Source organism: Podarcis erhardii, assembly GCF_964252035.2.
Source record: "Podarcis erhardii genome assembly, chromosome: 7".
NCBI classification, from domain to species: Eukaryota; Metazoa; Chordata; class Lepidosauria; order Squamata; family Lacertidae; genus Podarcis; species Podarcis erhardii.
Window position 1 is genome coordinate 43356571 of NC_138511.1, and position 19213 is coordinate 43375783.

Consider the following 19213-nt stretch of genomic DNA (forward strand, 5'->3'; position numbering starts at 1 on the left):
CACTTTGCTGAAGGGGCGCTGCGCAGAGAGGGAGAAAATTTTTTTTCTTGTTCTCCCCCTCTAAAACAAGGTGTGTCCTATGGTCGGGTGCATCCTATAGAGCGAAAAATACGGTAAATCACAGGCAAAGCCATTTTGAAGGTGAACTGGTCTTTAGGACCACAAGGAGGATTCAAAAGGTAGCCCCAAACTGAGTGTGAGAGTAACAGCAGAGGTGAATTCAGAAATTATGCAGTAGTATTAAAGAAGGGTGTCCCATGCATACACAGTGTGCATTTATTTATTTACAGATTTATAAGACACACTTTCACATAAAATATTTCAAGGATGTATACAATCTAAACCAACAACCACCACCCTACAGTTAAAACCATTTAAAGGGTCAAAGACATCCATAAAGCTAGTTGACAAATAATCTCAGGTTTGAATGGCCTGTCTGAATGATGCAGTGCTTAGAAGACATCAGACAGACAACAGGGATGACTCCTGCTGAACTTCTACTCGCAAGGAGTTCCACAGGGCAGGGCCGGCCACACTAAACTCTTGATCCCTGGTCAGAGTCGGCTAAACCTCAGGGGCATGTGGGCTCACCAAGTGTCCCATCTTGACCAGAAGGCCAGCTAAAGCCACTCCTGGTCACTCCAGCCTCAAACAAATGCACAAACTCCCTCTGAACAAACAGGACCGTGAGGTCTGTCTGTGGCAGGAGCTGACACTTACACCAAAAGTAAAGACTCACATCAGATTTGCATCAACACAACAAATGCTAATCTGGAACTGGTGAGCACATGGCAGGGAAGCTGGGTGGGGAGAGAAGGAAAGCTCTAGAAACCGTAAGAACTGAAAACACAACATATTTGGGGTCCGTCCGTCCCCCCCCCCCGCGCACCACAAAGCTAAGCAAAAATTGCTGCAAGAACCAGCCCTTTCCCCATTTTCTTTGGCTGAAACCTGTCATAGAAGTCATAGAATTATACAGCTGGAAGGGACCCTGAGGATCTGCTAGTGCAACCCACTGCAATGCAGGAATCCTGCCCACAGCTCTCCCTGGGTGGGCAGCCAGAAACACTGACCCGTTGTGCCACCCAACACTTTGACTGAGAACCCGTGGCCCCTTGGGTGCTGCTGAACTGCACCTCCCAGCAGCCCCCAGAACCAGCATGTCCTGTGATCAGGGAAGCTGGGAATCACAGTCCAACAAATTCTGGATGGCCCCACTGGTAGAGTTGGGCCAGAATTTCAATTTTGCCTTCTTTCGGTTTTTCATTTTTTCAGTCTTCTCCATAATTCTACATCAGTTTTAGGTTTGTTTAAGTCCTCATGGTATTTCCTTTGCATTTTGGTGTGAATTTCTCCTAACATGCACTTTTTCTATGCAAATGTTCCTAATTTCTCCAAGCGGATTGCATTTTTGTGTGTGATATGTGCATTTTTAATGCACACTTTATCACAGTGTATGCATTTCCGTATGTATTTCTTGGCTGGAGATCTGCTACAAAATTTGTAGGAGTATGGATTTCAAAGGAGGGCCGCATCTCTATTCACAGGTTGTTTCGGAAAGTGTGAATTATGTTGGTTCGCCTTTAAATACAAACTGAACCAAATTCCTGCCCCAATATCTGCCAGAAGTGGGATGTTTCCTCAACTACAGCAAGGCTCGCTCCTCCCCTACCCCAAAATCTCAGGACCTCCCTCTTAATTAGTGCTGTCACCTTAATAAAGGAATGTTAGCTGGTATTTGGTCGAATGGTTCATCAAATGTGCACCGGCATAAAACAATTCTTCTAGTACACAAACCACCCTTTGTTTTTAGACCATGCACTAATGCTTCATAGCAAGCGTCATCTTGAAAGCAGAAGGGGAATTTGGAATGCCTATTGGAATGAGGGTGCTTCCTGCCTGCAGCTTGAAAAAACTATTTTCATTAAAAATTATACATGTGGACACACACTCCTTGGCAGGACCTTTTTCAATCAATGAACAGTGTTCTAATCAATAAGACTGCTGCCCAATAGCTCCACTGAAGTCAAATAGGGCTTAATGTTGGAGTAGACATATATATACAGGACAGAATAACTCAAATAGGAATCAAATAAATAAGTAGTTACATTCATAGCAACAAGACATTCAGGAGCTGGCAGGGCCCATATGAGACTCAGCTCAGTGACTGTGTACATGCTCTGCAGGCAGGCAGTGCCAATTTCAGTCTCGGATATCTCCAAGTAAAAAGGATCAGGAAAGTCCGGAGAGCCTCTGCCAGCCACTAGGAAGACCAAGGGTCGAATCCAGTAAAAGGCAGCTGCACGGGGGTACATGTAAGATAGACCCCCTTCGGGCATGTGGGAAGGGCTCCATAGTTCAGTGCCAGTCGCCCAGCTGTGTCCCTATCTGGACAGGGTCAGCCGAACTTCTGTTGTCCATGCTCCATCAGCCTCAAGGTTAGATGACTGCAATGTGTTATACATGGGGCTGCCTCTGAAGACAGTTTTGGAAACTTCAGCAGGTGCAGAATTTGGCAAGAGGTGCGGAGGGCAGCAACACAAGAACGGGCCTTTTCTGCTGTGGCTCCCAGCTTGTGGAATGCTCTCCCCAGAGAAGCTTGCCAGGCGCCTTCAGTGCATATCTTTAGGCATTCCTCTTTTCCTAGGCCTTTGGCTAATTAAACTATCTGTGCCTTTTTATACTGCGGGGGGTGGGGGGGTATTGTTTTTGTTTGTTACTATGCTATGTATTTTTGTGTTGTAAAGCACCCCGTGACCCTTGAAGCAGAAATTTAATAAATAACATATAAATAAATAAAACGTCGCAGCTTCCCATGTCCTTAAACGCTCCACACTCAGCAAGAGCAGTACCTTCCAAAAAGTATGTTTGCTTTAAGAGTCTGTTAATTGGGGGGGGGGGGACTATGCAAATAGTTTCAACAAGCATCCTACGCCATGTGGTGTGTTTGTGTTTGGGAGGTGGTAGAATCTGGGATATTCCATCTCCTAAACTGGCCAAGGTTCCTTGAAGCTGACTTGCCCGACTTCCCTTTACCAGCAAGGCAGCCAAGTAAGGGTGCAAGAGATTAAGCTCAACCCGTAAGCAAGAGCCACTCAGTCTAAAGCATTGCAGCAGAGAGGTCAGACCCAGGACAGGAGTCACCTAACTGCCAGCTAAGCGACACCACCGTACGTACCACAGCTCAGGGACTATCCACAAGCATTTAAGACTCGCCTTTCGAGTTTATTAAAAAGACATATTTGCTACACTTAGCAGAATGGAAGATAAGGATCTAAAAGCTTACTTCGAACGAAGCAACATCTGGGGCTGATAAACAGACCCAGAAGAGAAATCAAGTCTAAAAAGAAAAGAAAAAGGACACATTATATTACATATATATATATATATATATATATGCGCGCGCACTACAGCAAGAGTGTGGGGAAGGGCTCAACCTCTCTCCCCTCCCCATCTCAATCAGATAATTAAAATGCCTGCATTAATCACATTTGCAATGGAACAAATCGTTGGAGCCCTCCTGCCTCCCCTTTCCAGGGTCTGTTATTGTAGTAGGCGAATCCTGCTGCCGTCTGTTTGGTAGAGATAAGGAAACCTTTATCTTACTTGGCAATCTTTATCAGAGGAGAGATCGAGTCCCTTGCTTATCAGCAGCTCAGATCTGCTTCAGCAGAAAGCAAAAAACGGAAAGGGGGGAGGGTTTCGGGGAACGGGGTGGGGAGGCGAGAAATGCTCCTACAAAACTTTACAATTTCTGCCTCCGTGCTCCCACAAGAGAGTTTTGCTTTGTTTGGAGAGGAGTATGTGTGCGTGCGTGCGTGTTTTTGATTTTGTTTAAAAAACTTTAAATGTGCACAACCACCCAATCGCAACCAGATCAATCTGCAGGCTTTTATCATTCCCCTCAATCTAAAGAGCCCAGGACTGTAACTGCTTGCAGAAACGCATATACACAGCTGCCAAGAGGTTTGATCATTTTCTGTGTGTGCCCACACTCCCGTGTTTGAAGTTAATAAATGTAACCAGCTATCTCGGCTAGGGATCAGCTCCCTGACTTCTTCTCTCTTTTTTATTTTATTATCAGCTGTCCACAACTATCAAACAGCAGAACAAAAGAGAAGGAGAGAGAGAGAAACAAAACAACTGGTGCCAGGGTGCACCTTGAGGTTGCTATGTAGGTTTGTCATAAAAGAAAAGAAAAACCTGATGGGAGGAGCAGAAAACAAAAATGAAGGATGAAGGGTGGACGAAGGTATTAAAATAGTCTTTATAGTTACGGTTGCACTTATCTGATTGACTTGCAGCAACCTTGGCGGGGGGGGGACACTAAAAACAACAACAACTAGCTAGCCGATTGCCAGGGCAAAAGCCCAGGAGAACACAGAAAAGTGGGTTTAAAAATTAAAGCCCCGGCATGGCCTGATAGCTGGATGTTCTGATCCCCTTATCGGAGTCACCATCAGCTCCCAGTTACAATCAAGCTTTTACTGCCTTAACTCAACGCAGCATCTACGCTCCAGCCAAAAAGGAAGAGCAATGAAAGAGAGAGAGAGAGACGCTGCGCTTAAGGCTGCTCTCTGAAAACCCTTAATAGTGAAAGCAATTACGTGCCAAACCTCCACAGGGCGCTTGCCACCGCTGGCTGAACCGGGGCAGAGGGGAAGAGCATCCAGCAGCTAGCTGGGGTCAAAGTTGCCTTGTGTTTTACGGGCTTCATTCGTGGCCAAAGCGGTTGGAAAGGCACCACAACTTTGTTGTTTGGGGAGGGGGGGTGCAAGTAAAAGGGGAGAAGGCAAATAGAGTTCTGTAAAATTACGCGCTTTGTGTTTTTTAAGAAGTGGATCCAGCAGAGACAAGTTTTCCTCCCTCTCTCATAATACCAGAGCCAATAAAGTTGGGTAGTGGGAGACTCAGGACAGACAAAGAGGACTTCACCCATCACTTTGTTAAAATATGGAATTGGCTGCCATGGGACATAGTGGTGGCCACCAACTTAGATAGCCTTAAAAGAGGATTCGAAATGCTTCTGAATACCAGTTTACAGGAAATCACAATTGGACTTCCCATTTCAGCATCAAGTTGGCCACTGTCAGCAAGGGACTAGATGGGCCCCCAGCAGACCAGCTCTTAGGATGTTATCTTCAAGCACTTTGGGAGGAAACTGTTTACCTGGGTCTATTTCCATCAGGCTATGGAGCACTAACTGCCCTTCTTGCTTTGGTAGATTACCTCGACCAGGAGAAACACTGTGGCACTATTGATTCTCCTGGGTCTTTTGGTGGCTTTTTAATAACCAACAGCCATAGTATCCTTCCAGAGTTTAGGACAGGATGGGAGCCTATGCTTGGCCAGGGTTCTGCTCCTACCTCGGAAGGCGGCAATACTGGGAAACTTCCCCTGTTCCTGGGGTGAACTGTCCTACAGAGTTTTGAAGACTCACATCCTGTCTCCCATGCTTTTCAACAGCCACATGCTGCTGCTGCGGCGGCGGCTGCGCAAGGTCATTCAGGGGGCTAGTATGCTGATGACACCTGACACTTAGCTCTATTTTCTCCTTTACTCTCATCATCAGGTTTGGCTCTGGAAATGGACCGCCCAAAGTCGGCATAAGATGAGGACAGATGAACCCAACATCCGGACAGACAGGAGAGTGATGCAAATGCTATACAGGTTGGTTGACCTAGATATGTGGCAGGGATGTGCGACCGGGATGCACACTCTCAAAGAACCACGTTGCCGTGTGAGAAGAGTGCTCCGGGATGCAGCCTGGCTTTTCACTTTCTCCCATCATGGTGGCATACATCTGGTTCTTTAGTAGTCACCCACCCTAACACTGATCCAGATGTGCTAGGTTTAAGCAAGGTGGTGGCCTCATGCGCCTTCACACCATACTCTGGCTTTTAGAGACTCAGCCGTATTCTGAAGAAGAAAATAAGGAAGAGCCCTGCTAGATCCGTCTGACAGTGCATCAAATCCAGCATCCTGCTTCTACAGGAGCCAACCAGAAGCCTCCAGGAATCGGAGAAGCAGGGCATGACAGGAACAGCCTTTCCAGCAGCTAGGATCACAAGAGAGCTGCCTTCTACCAAATCAGGCTATTGGTCCGTCAAGCACAGTATCACCTACAGTGGTAGAAGCTCTCCAGGACTTCATTTGGGGGGCACTACACTCCCTTCCTAAACATGCTAGGGAATGAACCAGGGACCATCTGATGCAATGGAGATGCTCTGCTACTGAGTTACAAGTGTCTGGTCACAGCTGGTATTTAGAAGTAGACTACCTTTGCACCTGGAGGTTCCATACTGCCATGACTAGTAGCCATCAACAGCCCCTTTCCTCCTCCACGAATTTGTCCAATCCCTTTTAAAGCCATCTTGATGTATCTAACCTATCAGGTTAATTATGCACTGTACGATGGAGGACTTACTTTTTGACAAAGGTACAGTCTATCATGCTTTGGGTGCCTCTCAACCTGGGCATTGCCATGTGCCACACACACAAGGCTTGTCACTGAAAACAGGTGAGAAGCTGGTCTGGAATGAGGCTGTAAACTCCCCCCAGGTGCTCCTTTTGATCTTCTCTAGTTTGCTCTGGGCCAAGTGGAAGGCCCTGCATCTTCACATTTAACAGCCTAAATCCACCCCAGCCTGCATGGCCAATGGTCAGGGATGATGGAAGTTGTGGTCGTAAGAACATAACAGGAGCCCTGCTGGATCAGACCCAAGACCCACCTAATCCATCAATCACCCTGTTCTCACAGTGGCCAACCAAATGCCAGTTGAAAGCCCAAACTTTCCAAAAGGTCTGGAGGGCACTAAGCTGGGGGAGGCTGTCCTAAATGCTATGAACCCAGGATAATTCAGGAAGTGTATCACCATATGTACACATGATGTACAAAAGCATGTCTGAAAGCTGCTGCTGCCACAGTGACATTATCCTTTGCCACCGTCTGGGCCTTTTTAGTAGGGAGTCTGCCACAAGAATCCTCTTTCACCAGAGATGCCTGGCGTTGGACACTGAGCCTTTCTGCATACAAAGCAAGAGCTCTAAACAAACCCTTCACAAACATTTAAACTTTAGACAGTGAACTATTCAAAAGGCCTTTGTGGCAGAAAAATGGCATTAAAAAATAAAAAGGGTCCAGGAAATGGGATCTACCAAGTCCTAATTATTGCAGCAGCCAAGCCTCTCAGCCCTCAGCTGGAGGGACTTGTCTCTCAAAAGCCATGACATCTCTCCCAAAAGGATTCTGCTCATCAGACTACAACATTTCAAAAACGGAACAATAGCTTATGAAATATTTTTCAGAGGAAAAAAAGGGGCGGAATAGTACCTCTTGAGATTCAGCAAATGCTAGCTAGAAGTTCCTTAAGAACAGAAGATGAGCTTGCTGGATCAGGCCAGTGACCCGTTCAGCATCCTGTTCTCAGAGGGGTCAATCACATGTCTGTGGGAAGCCTGCAAGTTGGACTTGAGCAGCACCCTGCCCACTTGCGACTTCCAGCAAACTGGTATTCAGGGGCATAATCCCTCTGACAGCCATCGGTCTTCTGCCAGCCAGTGCAGCATGGGCTGGGTAACCTGCAGCCTTCCAGATGTCACTGGACTACAATTCCCATCATCCCTGACCACTGTCCATGCTGCCTGGTGCTGAAGGAAGATGGAATCCAGCTGACGCTGGAGGGTCAAAGCTTCCCCAGCCCTACTAGGCCACAGTGAGCTAAAGGAGCAGTATAAGGGTAGAGGGTCTGCCTGGCATCAGCCGTGATACAATTTTCTCTCCAAAGTAGTTTTTCTTAGGCCAGCACATAACATAAGCTGGCTTTCAAACTGCTCTGCCGACCTTTTACCGCTGTTTGGATTTGACGCTGGGTGGTGGGCGATGTGGAGCAGACAAAGGGAAGAGTTCCTTTAGACAGCACGTCATTGTAATTCACAACCATGAAATGCAGCAATGGCCAACAATTTAAGACAGGGTTGGGACAGATTTGGGAAGTGTAAGGCTACTGATGGCTTGCAGCCACAAAGGCTATACTCTACCTCCAAGATCAGAGTCAGTACGCTTTTCAATGCCTCTTGCTGAGGAGGAACAGGGCTTCTTGGCACCTGTTTGGGAACATCACCTTGCCTACACTACACAAGCCTTTGGTCTGGTCCAGGAAGGCTCCTCTTCTCGAGAGCTATAAGAAAGAAAATGCTCTGGTTCCAAGGCTGGGCCCTTCTCAGGTTGCACTTTTACTTCTTATTGTATTATCATTTTTATTGTGCACTGCCCTCACTCCACAAGCACCTCAGCTGAGGGGTGGCCCCAAAATAAACAAACCATAAACGACAGATGTGTCGTTAAACTCCAGTGGAAATCGGAGTGACCTTCACACCGCCAGTGGTAAGGGACAACTTTCTTAGTCATCTCTGTAGTGAACAGTCACGGCTAGTAACTGCTGTGGCGCTTCGGAAGGCACACACATCCTCCACAGGATGGGACAGAAGGAGAACTGACTCTTTGCACATACAAGCCCACCAGGTTGATTGACTGACATCTTCCTAGGAAGGTGCCTTAGAATGAGTCGGACCACTGGGCCGTCTATAGGGGCAGATCCACACCATACACTGAAAGTACATCCTACACACATGACTTCTGCCCGCCCCCAAGAATCCTAGGAACTTCAGTTTGTTAAGATGCTGGGAACTGTAGCTCTGATGGGTAAACTACAATTCCCAGGAGTTTTGGAATGAATTGTGTGCTTTAAATGTTTGACTTCCCCATGGCACGTTGACTAGGAGTGGCTCCCCAGGACTTCAGGTGGGGTTCGCTCCCGGTCCTACTCGAGATGACCTGCAGGCAAAGTGTTGCCTGGGGCAAAGCCAAAAGTGAGTGGTACCAGCCCCCCGGGGCACTGAAATTACCTAGGGGGCACTAAGAGGCAAGTGGGTGCTTGGAGGGGGGTGCTGGAGGTGTAAACGACTATCAGAATTTGAAATCTGGCATCACTGGACCAAGTTCATAAATTTGGTTGAATTAATTAAACCAAATAGTTTTATAACTGAATTTTGAATAAATGTGCAATGTTTGGGAACCACTAGTATAGTATTTTCCTATTTTAAAAATGCAAACAAACGGCAGCATATCTGTGGCCTGAGAAGCAATTCATTATCATAGTAATAATAATAATAACTTACACCAACTAGATGGTTAAATATAATCCAGGGTCTCATCTTCATCTAATCACTTTCTGTCAATCTCCCAGGCTTCCTCCCCCTCCTTTCAAATTTATCTGCATTTCACATCAGGCATTGGGGGGAGGGGGGGAGATTGAGAATAGAAATGGAGCCAAGAAGCAGTGAAGCAAACTCAAGTCAGCAGATATGAATCAGGAAGGCAGAGATGATCTGACATCTACTTAAAGAAAAAGGGGGGAAAAAAGGTCTGCAGCTCAGTTACAAGAGCCTTAACTCATGCATACTTTTCTCCCCCTTGAGAGAAAGCAAAGTAACAAAAAGAACAATTTTTCTAAACACCCACGTATTTCACTGCCCTGTGTTCTTGCTGACTGCCATTTTCATGCCAATGGAGGGTGGGGTGGGGACAATAAAGGGTTCCTATCTGCCATCTCCAACCCCTTCATCAGTTCTGGCCATCTCTATCTGGCCTCATATCAACATCCTCCACTTTATCATCCCTTCGCATCTCTGAAGAAACTGGAGGAGGAGCCGCAGCAGCAGCCTGGAGCTTTCAAGTGCAAGTCAGCTTAATGTATTCACAGAGCTGCCCATCCCTGCAAACATCCCAATCCATCTTCGGATCACCTTTGGCTCCTTATTAAGCGGAGAACAGCGCACGGGGGTGACAAGAAAGGAGCTGGAAATTAATGCACAACAGCAGCTCAGAAAGACCTAACAACTCCTGGCAAGACAAAACAGGGTGGAAAGTTGAAAGGAGAAAGGGGGGGGGGGAGAGAGGAAGACACACCACCCAAACAAACGGCATCTTCCGGAAGATGGAAGCCACAGGATCTCTGCTAGGCATGTGCCAGGGGGCGGCTAAGAGGCCTGCAGTCCTGGATGGCGCCACTTTCCTCGGCCAAAGAAAAGAAGCAGGCAGATCACTTTGCGCCTCTCCTAAGCCCACAACTGAAGCAGTGCTTGGCCTTCCTTGCAGCCCCCCAGCCTGCCTGTCATTAAGAAGTTTCCCTTCTTCTTCTTCTTTTTTTAAAGGTTCGCACCCAACACCGGATAATTCACAGACCCACAAATCCTTCAGTTACACAAAAAGAAATGGATGAACGTGACCAGCCCCTCAACCCCCTCATGAACTTCACTCTTCGTGTACAGATTACGCACATCACAGGATCATTTGAGGGAATCTGGGAGCATTTCACACAGCACAGCTGAATGCCAAAAACATCATCGCAGAAACCCCTGGGGCTTAGCCTCCCTCCCATTCTCTTCAAGCGTTCCAGATATAATCCCACCTGCAACCCATTCCTTCTAACTAGGAGCTCATATGCCTAATCCCAAATATTGCAAGTGAAAGATGCGCTCTGCATGCGCGCAAAAGCACTCATTATTGTTTCATATGTTCCTGGACTGAAACCTGGGGAAATTAAAGAACTGAGGCAGGGGAGGCATGGGGGGGGCGAGTTAAGCTCATATTGAACATGGGAAATTCCTCACATTGGTTTTCCATTGTGATGGGTGGAAACCTGTCAAATCGAGCCAATTCCCCTTGTATAAGAGGTTTAGTACCCATTTTTCAACCCAGCAGGATCTCAGATTGTTACAAACTTATTATTATATAGGAAAGTGTTGCCCCACCAAGCTCAATACAGTCTACACTGACTGCCAGCAGCTCTCCAGGGTTTCAGGCACTAGTCTCTCTCATCCCTATACCTGGAGATGCTGGGAAGGGGAGAGAACCTGGGACTTTCTGTGTGCAAAGCAGATGCTCTCCCATTGAGCTATGGCTCCCCCCCCCCAAATAGAAGACATCCAACATAATGAAGCAGCTGATGGCATGAAAGTCCCACCCCCACAAACAAGGGGAGTGGCTAAAGCAAAAAAAGTTGTTGTGAGGCAAGGAAGAAGTTGAATATTCAGAAAAATTAATGGAAATTGCAGGGGTGTGTGCAGGGGTAACTATCACCCTAAAAAAAAAGTTTGCTTTGTTCTTATCAGTAAAAGGAATCACCTCAGGCAGGCAAACAGGTAGATGCAGCTTAGTATAGCAATTATTTCCAGGGGAAGATAAAGCAATATTATCACATGGGGCCCTGCTTCCCTATCCACACACACATCTCTCTCTCTCTGCCTTATCAGCGGCTAAGATCTGTTCAGGAAGGAAGGGAGCAGAAAAAAGCAGTCAAACCTGCCAGTGGGAATGTTCCAGTAGTTGATATTAAAATCCCCCATGCCCCCCCCCAAACAAACAATCACTTTCCTAGATGGCTGACCTGAATCCAGACCACCTTTGACTGATCATTTTGAGAACCTCAAGAGAACTGTTTGATCCAGAGACACCAATATGAATGCCCAGGAGAGTTAAACTTGCAGAGAGGGTGGTGCCTAACATTGATGTTCCCGGATATGGAAATCATCAAGGATTACCAAAACTTAATTGGGTTATGGATATGTGGATCGGAAGCATCAGGGAGGGCAAGATAACCAGCAGCACAAGAGCAAGGAGGAGAAAGAATCATCAAGAGAACTTGTGGGAATGGAGCATAGGAAGGCGCTTCATCCAAAAGCAGAACATTGGTCCAATTCACTCAGTACTGTCTACTCTGACTGGCAGCAGCTCGCCAGTGTTTCAGGCAGGGGGTGCCAGGGATTGGACCTGGAACCTTGCAAGCACCCCCTGGTGGTTCAGCAATAAAAATTCCTGGCACATTTGCAAAACTAAGCAGGGTCCAGCATGGTTTCAAACTGGATGGAGGACAGTGTGTGTTGGGACTGTTTGGACCAGATGACCTATGAGGGGTCCCTTCTAGCTCTCTACATCTCTATGGTTTGATGACAACAACCTAGCAGAGTATTAAAATGTACCTTTTAAAAAATGCAGTTTTATTAATTTCCAATATATAACAACTGCAAAAAAGAAAAAAGAAAAGTGGGGGAGAGTTGGGATTTTGTAACATGTACCTTAAAAAAACTAAAAAAATAATAATAGTCAAGTGAAACCAAAACTATTTCCTTTTCTCCAGATGCAATAATAGTTACTAAGAAATGACCAAGTAGGAGATGTAAAATAGGATAAAGGTCCATGATTGGTCCAAGCATGGCCTATGCAAGCTTCCAACTTTCACATAACTCTTCACCTGGTTGGGAACCCATTATCAGCAGTGAGCTTGCTCCTGTACCTTGCATGTGGATACATTCTCACGGGGGCCTCACTTCCAGTGATTTCCAGCAACACAATTCTCTGTATCGGACACTATCAGAGGGTCCTCCTTCAATGAGCATCACGTCCACAGCACGCACTTCAACTGTCCACACCTCCAAAGGCCACAAATACAAATCTCAATGCCTCAATGATGCACATGCGAAAGCATTTTCCTTGATGAAGAGTGCTGTGAAACTCACAAGTCTACACCCACCTAGTTCAGAAGATATAATCTTCTCACTTCCTTTTTCTGTTATTCCTCCTCCAGGGACAACAAGCTCATCAGGATATAAATGATGAGTACCAAAACGCACTCTGCAGACACTCAGAGGCAGGTGTTTTTAAGGCACCAAATGTCCCAGGCACAGATAGTTAAAACCTAATCCGGGACTGAGCCCCTCAACTTTCTCCCCCCTCCAAGAAATTTCCTAAGGAAGACCCTCTCCCAAGCCCCCTCCCCTTTAAAAACACGCACCGCCAACATTTGCAAAAGTCCCTCAAGATGAGGCTTCCTAATGCAAGAGGAGATGGGAGTGAGTCAAGCGCGAGATAAGATCGCAATTTCAGCCCATCCCGACAGGGCGATCTTATCAGGACGGGACTTGCAGAAAGGAATATTTTAAAGCCTTTATCTCGGCTCTCATCAGGGGCGGCTCTATCGGCCTGGCGATCGCACCAGGGAAGGAGGAGAGGAGGGGGCGGGGATGGAGCAGGAAGATCGGGGGGCAAAGGACATCGCGCCGCTAACCCCCCCCAAAAAGGGGGACTTCTGCCGCCACGGAGCCCGAGTGAGACCCTCACCGGGTCGTCTGGCTTGCAGGCTGCCGCTTTCTGAGGAGGCGCTGGGGGAGCTTCCAAGAATGGTCATTGTGTAAATAAGAAGCATTGCTGGCGAGGGTGGGGTGGTAGCAATTCCTCTTATCCGGGGACAAACAAGGAGCGACAACGCCGCCCCCCCCCCGCCTCCATCTAGAGGGCAGCTGTCAAAATGACGCCTCATCCCCCCCCCCCCCGCAGACTGCCAAGTTCGTTCCCACGAGGGTCAAGTAAAAGACAGGCGGTTGAGCAGCGAGGGAGGGACTAGAATGGGATCGTGCAATCCCCCCTCCCGCCCGGAGACTCTTAGGATTGACCTAAAACCTAAACCAGCAAGGAAGACTATTGGGAGGGGGATGGAGCGGGGAGGACCCAATCCAGGAGCTGCATGGAAGTGGGACGTGAAACTGACCCGAAGCCTTCGGGAAAAGGTAAAGATCAAAGTGGTGGAAGCGTGGAAGTGGAGAAAAGAGGACGGTCCCTGGCAATTAGCCCCGCGTCGAAAGGATCGGGGACAGAAAGCCCCCCGCCCCACAGACACACGCCTTGTCACTCCAGGATAATTGGCGGCGGCGAGGGGGGGGGGGTGTCTAAGCGCGCCGCAAGGCAGGAGTATTTCCCAGTCAGAAATATACAAGAAGGGTGGAGGGAGAAAACCTCCGGGGAAGGAGAACCCTTCAGAGTATGGCGGGGTGTGGAGAGAGGAAGAAGTCTCCAAGCACCAACTCTGAGTACATCTGGAAATTGGGAAGGCGCGGGGGGAACCGCGACCACTAACTTTAGATGCATTGGCCATGGGGGGTGGAGGGGACAGGACACAGAAAAGCAAATAACGAAGAAATTAGCGGGATGGGATGGGGGGACGTTACTCCGAGCCCGGGCGGGAAGCGGCCAAGAACGGGGTGTACGGGGGAGGGGAGCGGGCGGACAGCAAAGTTGTCGGGGAGGCGGCGCTGCTCACGTTTGATCTGCCGGGGCTTGCTCTGCTTCCTCCTGGACATCGCGGGGCGGCGGCGGCTTCGTCTTCCTCTGGCGGCGGCGGCGGCGGCGGCTGCAGAGGCAGGTTGGCGGGGGGCGGCCGGCTCGCGGCTCTCATGCCCACCCGGCGCTCCCAGGGCTGGGCGGCGGGCAAGCAGGGCGAGCTGGCCGGGAGGAGGAGGAGGAGAAGGGCTGCTCGCCCGGCGGTGGCGCCTCCGTCGCTCTCCTCCGCGTCGTCTTCTGGTGCTTCCCGCCGCCGCCAGCGACGGCGTTCCCGGCTGACGATCCGGCACTCGGCGGGCTCCGGCTTCCTTCCCGCAGCGCCGCTCTCTCGTTTTCTTTCTTCCTCCTCCCGGCTCCCGTTCTGCAAGATTTCTACGGGGGCTTCTGCGCGCGTGTCTGTTTTTTTCTCAATGGAACCTGAAAATGTATCAAAACCGCCGAACGTTCCAAAGGGGCGTGGTCTCGGAGCGAGCAGGGCCCAGGCGCAGCCGCTCATAGGGCAGCCGCTCGGATCCTAGCCACACCCACCGGATAAGGTGGATGCAAGAAGGGGGAGTGGGCGGAGCTACAGCCGCGCGGGGAGTAAATTAGGGATTGGGGAGAGGTGAGGACCCGAATGGCATAGCCTCCGCGGTGATTCAACCCATCTGATTAATTCATTGCTCGCATTCTATATCTTGCCTTTCCTCCGCGGAGATTAGAGTTGGCTTCCATGGTTTTTCTCCCCACCCGAAGCCTTTTATCCTCACACCAACCCTGTGAGGTAGGCTAGCTAGGCTAAGAAATGGTGGCTGAGCTTTGTAGGCAGATGGGATTTGACCCACATCCTAGTCCGACAGTCTAACCACTAAACCACACTGGCGCCCCAACAAGTAATGCCACAGTCTATAACCCTTTCACCATTAAAAAATAAAAAATCCTAGTCCAAGAATGGGAAACCTCTTTCTGTGGAAGGCTGCATTCCTTCTGGCGTCACATGCTGACTGTGGGTACACAGTCAGAGCAAACAAGTAGTAATTCCATATTAACTGAGGGTCCCACTTCAGCTGTTCCACAGTTAGCTGAGATGAGAATTCCCCTTCCTGTGCAGGTCAACTCAGAATTGAGCCTCTCTGGGTTTGATGAGTTACTCTCAAAGAAATATTGTGTGTATGAGATCTGCACAGAAAGTGGCGGGGTGGGGGGATGTTTTAAAAGCCAGGGAAAATGAGGAAATGTGCAAGAAGGAAGGGACACTGATAGGATGGAAGAGAAGGGGCAGCTTCAGGGAGGTGTCAGGTTGCCCACCTGTGCATTACATGATTAATCATGCTTTAGTTCATTGATTAAATTCCATGCATTTGCAAATGAGTAAAACAATACACTATAGTTTTGAAGCAACCAACAAAAGCAAATTATCCCCCCTTGCATCCAAACTAAATTGTACCCACATGAGACATGTTGAAATTGATTGATTACAGAAACCAGTCTGTCCCAATCTGGGAATGGCCTTAGCTGGTGAGCCAAGTATAGCTGGGCAAACACTCTTTGCCATTGAAGTTCTGGAGCTCCAGCAACCGTTTGCAGGTGAGGAATACCCACAAGGCAGCTCTGCACCTGTTAATCCCAATGTAGACTCCACAGAGCCAAATTTGTTTCAGAAGATTAATACACCCCTTGATTGTAATAAAACCTCAAAATGGTTTACCGAAAACCCACAATAAAATTATCAGTAAAAATGTCCTCTCTAAAACAGTTGTGGGGAACCTCTGGTCCTCCAGATGTTACTGAACTACAACTCCCTTCAGCCCCAGCAAGCATGGTCAATAAGCTAGGGATGACTGGAATTATAATTTAGCAACATCTGGAGGGCGAAAAGTTCCCCACATCTGCCCTAAAATTTCTTAGAGAATGGTAGTTTTAATTCACAGTGTGATCATTTTTTGTTTGTGATGTTTAATAGACTATTTTTCCTCCTTCCTTTTCTCTACATATTCCTTTGTTTTCTGTATTTCCCACCCCCATTCTCTGCCAGAGTGCTTTTATTGCTGTTATTTTGTTTTTTGTAGGATTTAACCTGGAATAAATGTTTTTAAAAAATCATTTAAAGAATAAAAAAAGTGGAATCAAGAGCCTTGCTCTTGAAAACAAGTTTATGGGGCAGACAAATTGTGGAAGTACATCTTTTAGCAACACATTCCTCCATTCTGTTCTCCCTAAAAGAAATGGAACAAGGCATAATTTTGTGACACCCTTTCTCAAGGAAGAACAGGCCAAAAGGAGGCCTCTATTCCTACCCCTTCCCAGTTCATACACCCCACTGGTCACCACCTGTAGTGTGGCATTACTTATTTTAAACACTTTACCCTCCTGATTCAAGCCACAGGTTCTGAACCTCTTGATGAACTGTTAATTCAGTTGACAGCCCCACCCATACCCTTAATCCTAGGAAAGAAGATGGGAACCTGCTGTGCAAGGTCAGGAGCATCTCAGACCCTGATATTCCAGGGCCCAAACTCAGATCCCTGGCGATGTCATGGGGGAAGTTCCTGGAGATGGAGGTTAATTGGGAAAGGGGAGGGAGGGAGTGGAGGGAGAGGATAACCCCCTGCCTGAGTGTTTATGCTATAATTTTCAGCCAGACTGAAGCTTGCAAGCTGCATGCACAGTCTGGGAACTTTGGGTCAGACCTAGAGGTCTGGCAACCCAGCTATGGGTTTGAATACATATTAACATTACTTAGATAGGTGTTGCCTGATCCCCAATTAAAGTGATGAATTAAAGGTTGCAGCTCTAAATAGGAGACGGGAACAAGTGTTGTGTAAGAAATAGATTTGAATTAATACAACATTGCCCAATCTCCAATGGTGTCTTTTGTTAAAAAAAAATATTGAGCTGTATGTTGAAGAAACTGGTGCTCTGGATATAAACATAGGAAGCTGTATTATGCTGTCCATTGATCCATCTAGCTCAGCATTGCCTACACTGACTGGCAGGGGCTCCATAGGGCCTCAGGATCTTTCCCCAGCCCTACCTAGAGACACTGGGGATCATGTTCCCTGTTAAGCTGTTTTCTATCTGGGGACTTCACCTCACCCCTCATTTGCTCCATCTCTGCAAGGAACTTCAAGAAACTCTTAATAAGTCCAGTTACGAGACCTAAAGATGGCCTGGATGCTGTTATAAATAAACACAGCTGGGTGTGACCCAGTTGCCTTGTGCAGGCAAATTCAAAGCGCACAAAATGTGATTTCAAAAGCTACAACAGCAGCAAACAAAAACTGTAAGCAAAAAATGGCGCCCCCTGAGAGCCAAGCAGGGACAGATGGAGCAATGCCTCCTGGCAAATGTTCCCATGGCCCTGATGAACTGCCCAGGAGATTTCAGGAAGGAAATCACCTGCTTCCAAAATAAAATCTGTCATTCCACCCCACCCAAGGACATCATAAAATTGCCAGAAATTCCGGAATCATCATAATGAGTCATATTCTGTGAAGTTCAAAAGCAGTTAGAACTCCACAGAACTCCTGATTGCCCTTTCACATGCTAAAATCTAGCCTGTTGATACAAAACCCACAGAAGTTTAAATAGCAGCTTTCTAGTCCTCATTGACTTAAGAAAACAAAAGTGTGCAGGCAGCTTCTGCAAAATATCAATATTAATAATACATCTCAAAGCAGGCATCTGGCAGGATGAGGACAGGTGAAGAAATCCAAGCCTGCCAACCTGTGTTACTCTGAGTTAACCCAAGGGAAGAAGAATGTGGGTGTTAGAGATGGGACCATAGAAGGCGGAGGAGGAACAACCTGAATCAAAATGGAAATGCACCAAAGCAAACCGCCCTAGCTCTTCTTGACTTACTTCTCCGTCTTCCTCATCAGAGTTCCCTCACTGCCCATTTAGAATGAACATTTCTCTTTCTTATAGAGCAGTTTGGGAAAACATATTCAGCACATACATAAAACCAGAAGATTTTCTTATGGAATTATTATTATTATTATTATTATTATTATTATTTGTACAGTGCCCTGTGATCTTCAGAGGAAGGGCGGTATAGAGATTTAATAAATTATTACTATTTACTGCCTAACGCCAAAATAGGCTTCTAAGTGGTTTACAAGTATCAACTACAATTGCACAAGCATTAAAATATAAACATTCGTAAGTCAGACCATTAGCACTGTCCAAATACCAGAGAGAATTCAAAACAACTTTGCCTGGTGCAGGAAGGATGATGAGGTTTTTGGCAGACGGGGAAGGCATGGCACAATCAGGAAGGCCACCAGAGAGGAAGCCAGTTCTCTCATTTCCACCCTCCAAACAGAAAACTGGTAAGTGTGTGGCAAAACAATGGGGTGGCTGGGTGGGCGTAATTGGCATGGGCCTACAATGGGGTCTCCATCTCCCATCTGGTCTGGGCCTATTATCAGCTTTGCATGGTCTGGGTGTATGGAATGGAGATTCCTGCTGAAGACCTCCCTCTTCCCTCAATACTCTCAATGACATATCTTTCCCAGTCTGCATTTATACTGGGATGGCTTAGGAGAAGGGCCAAAGCTCAGTGGTAGAGTATCTGCTTGGGATGCAGAAGGTCCAAGGTTCAATCCCTAGCATCCCTACCTATCTCTCTGGAGTTTTAGAGAGGACCCCTGCCTGGAGATGTTGGGGATTGAACCTGCGACCTTCTGCATGCAAAGTAGAAGCCCCAGTACTCAGCTATGGCTCCTCCCATCACAATATACTCATGAAGCATAAACAGAGCACCACTTATATGGATCCCTTTGGAGTAACAGGGCTTCCCTTTCTGCTTCCACCCATGTAATGGGTAAATGCTGCTAGGAAGGATCATTTCAGTAGACAGGCTTGCTCCCAAACCCACAGACTTTGCATACTATGAGTTGCCACGGGGTGTTGTGCACCACCCACCACCTTAATCTGTTGGGAAAGCCTTTGCCTAGCAACCAAAGTGCAATTGGGCATCACAAGAGCCTAGGTGGAATCAGTTCAATGTAAATAATTTGAGCTTCATTTAACATGCTTCCCAAGCCACCTGGCATG

The 19213-nt window shown here is 47.5% G+C and overlaps 1 protein-coding gene across 4 annotated transcripts in view; it reads right to left on the bottom strand.

The window, feature by feature from the left end:
* Positions 1-14592, bottom strand: part of ZFPM1 (zinc finger protein, FOG family member 1) — a 119281-nt gene extending 104689 nt beyond the window's left edge. For 2 of the 4 annotated variants that reach the window (XM_081872047.1, XM_081872044.1), the window contains exon 1: positions 14157-14592. In XM_081872047.1, the coding sequence (XP_081728173.1) occupies positions 14157-14196 (40 nt within the window). In that variant the 5' untranslated portion in view covers positions 14197-14592. Of the gene's footprint in view, positions 1-11450; positions 11470-14156 lie in introns of those variants that run through there. The other 2 variants (XM_081872043.1, XM_081872046.1) reach the window with 2 other exon arrangements.
* Between the last annotated feature and the right edge of the window lie 4621 nt (positions 14593-19213).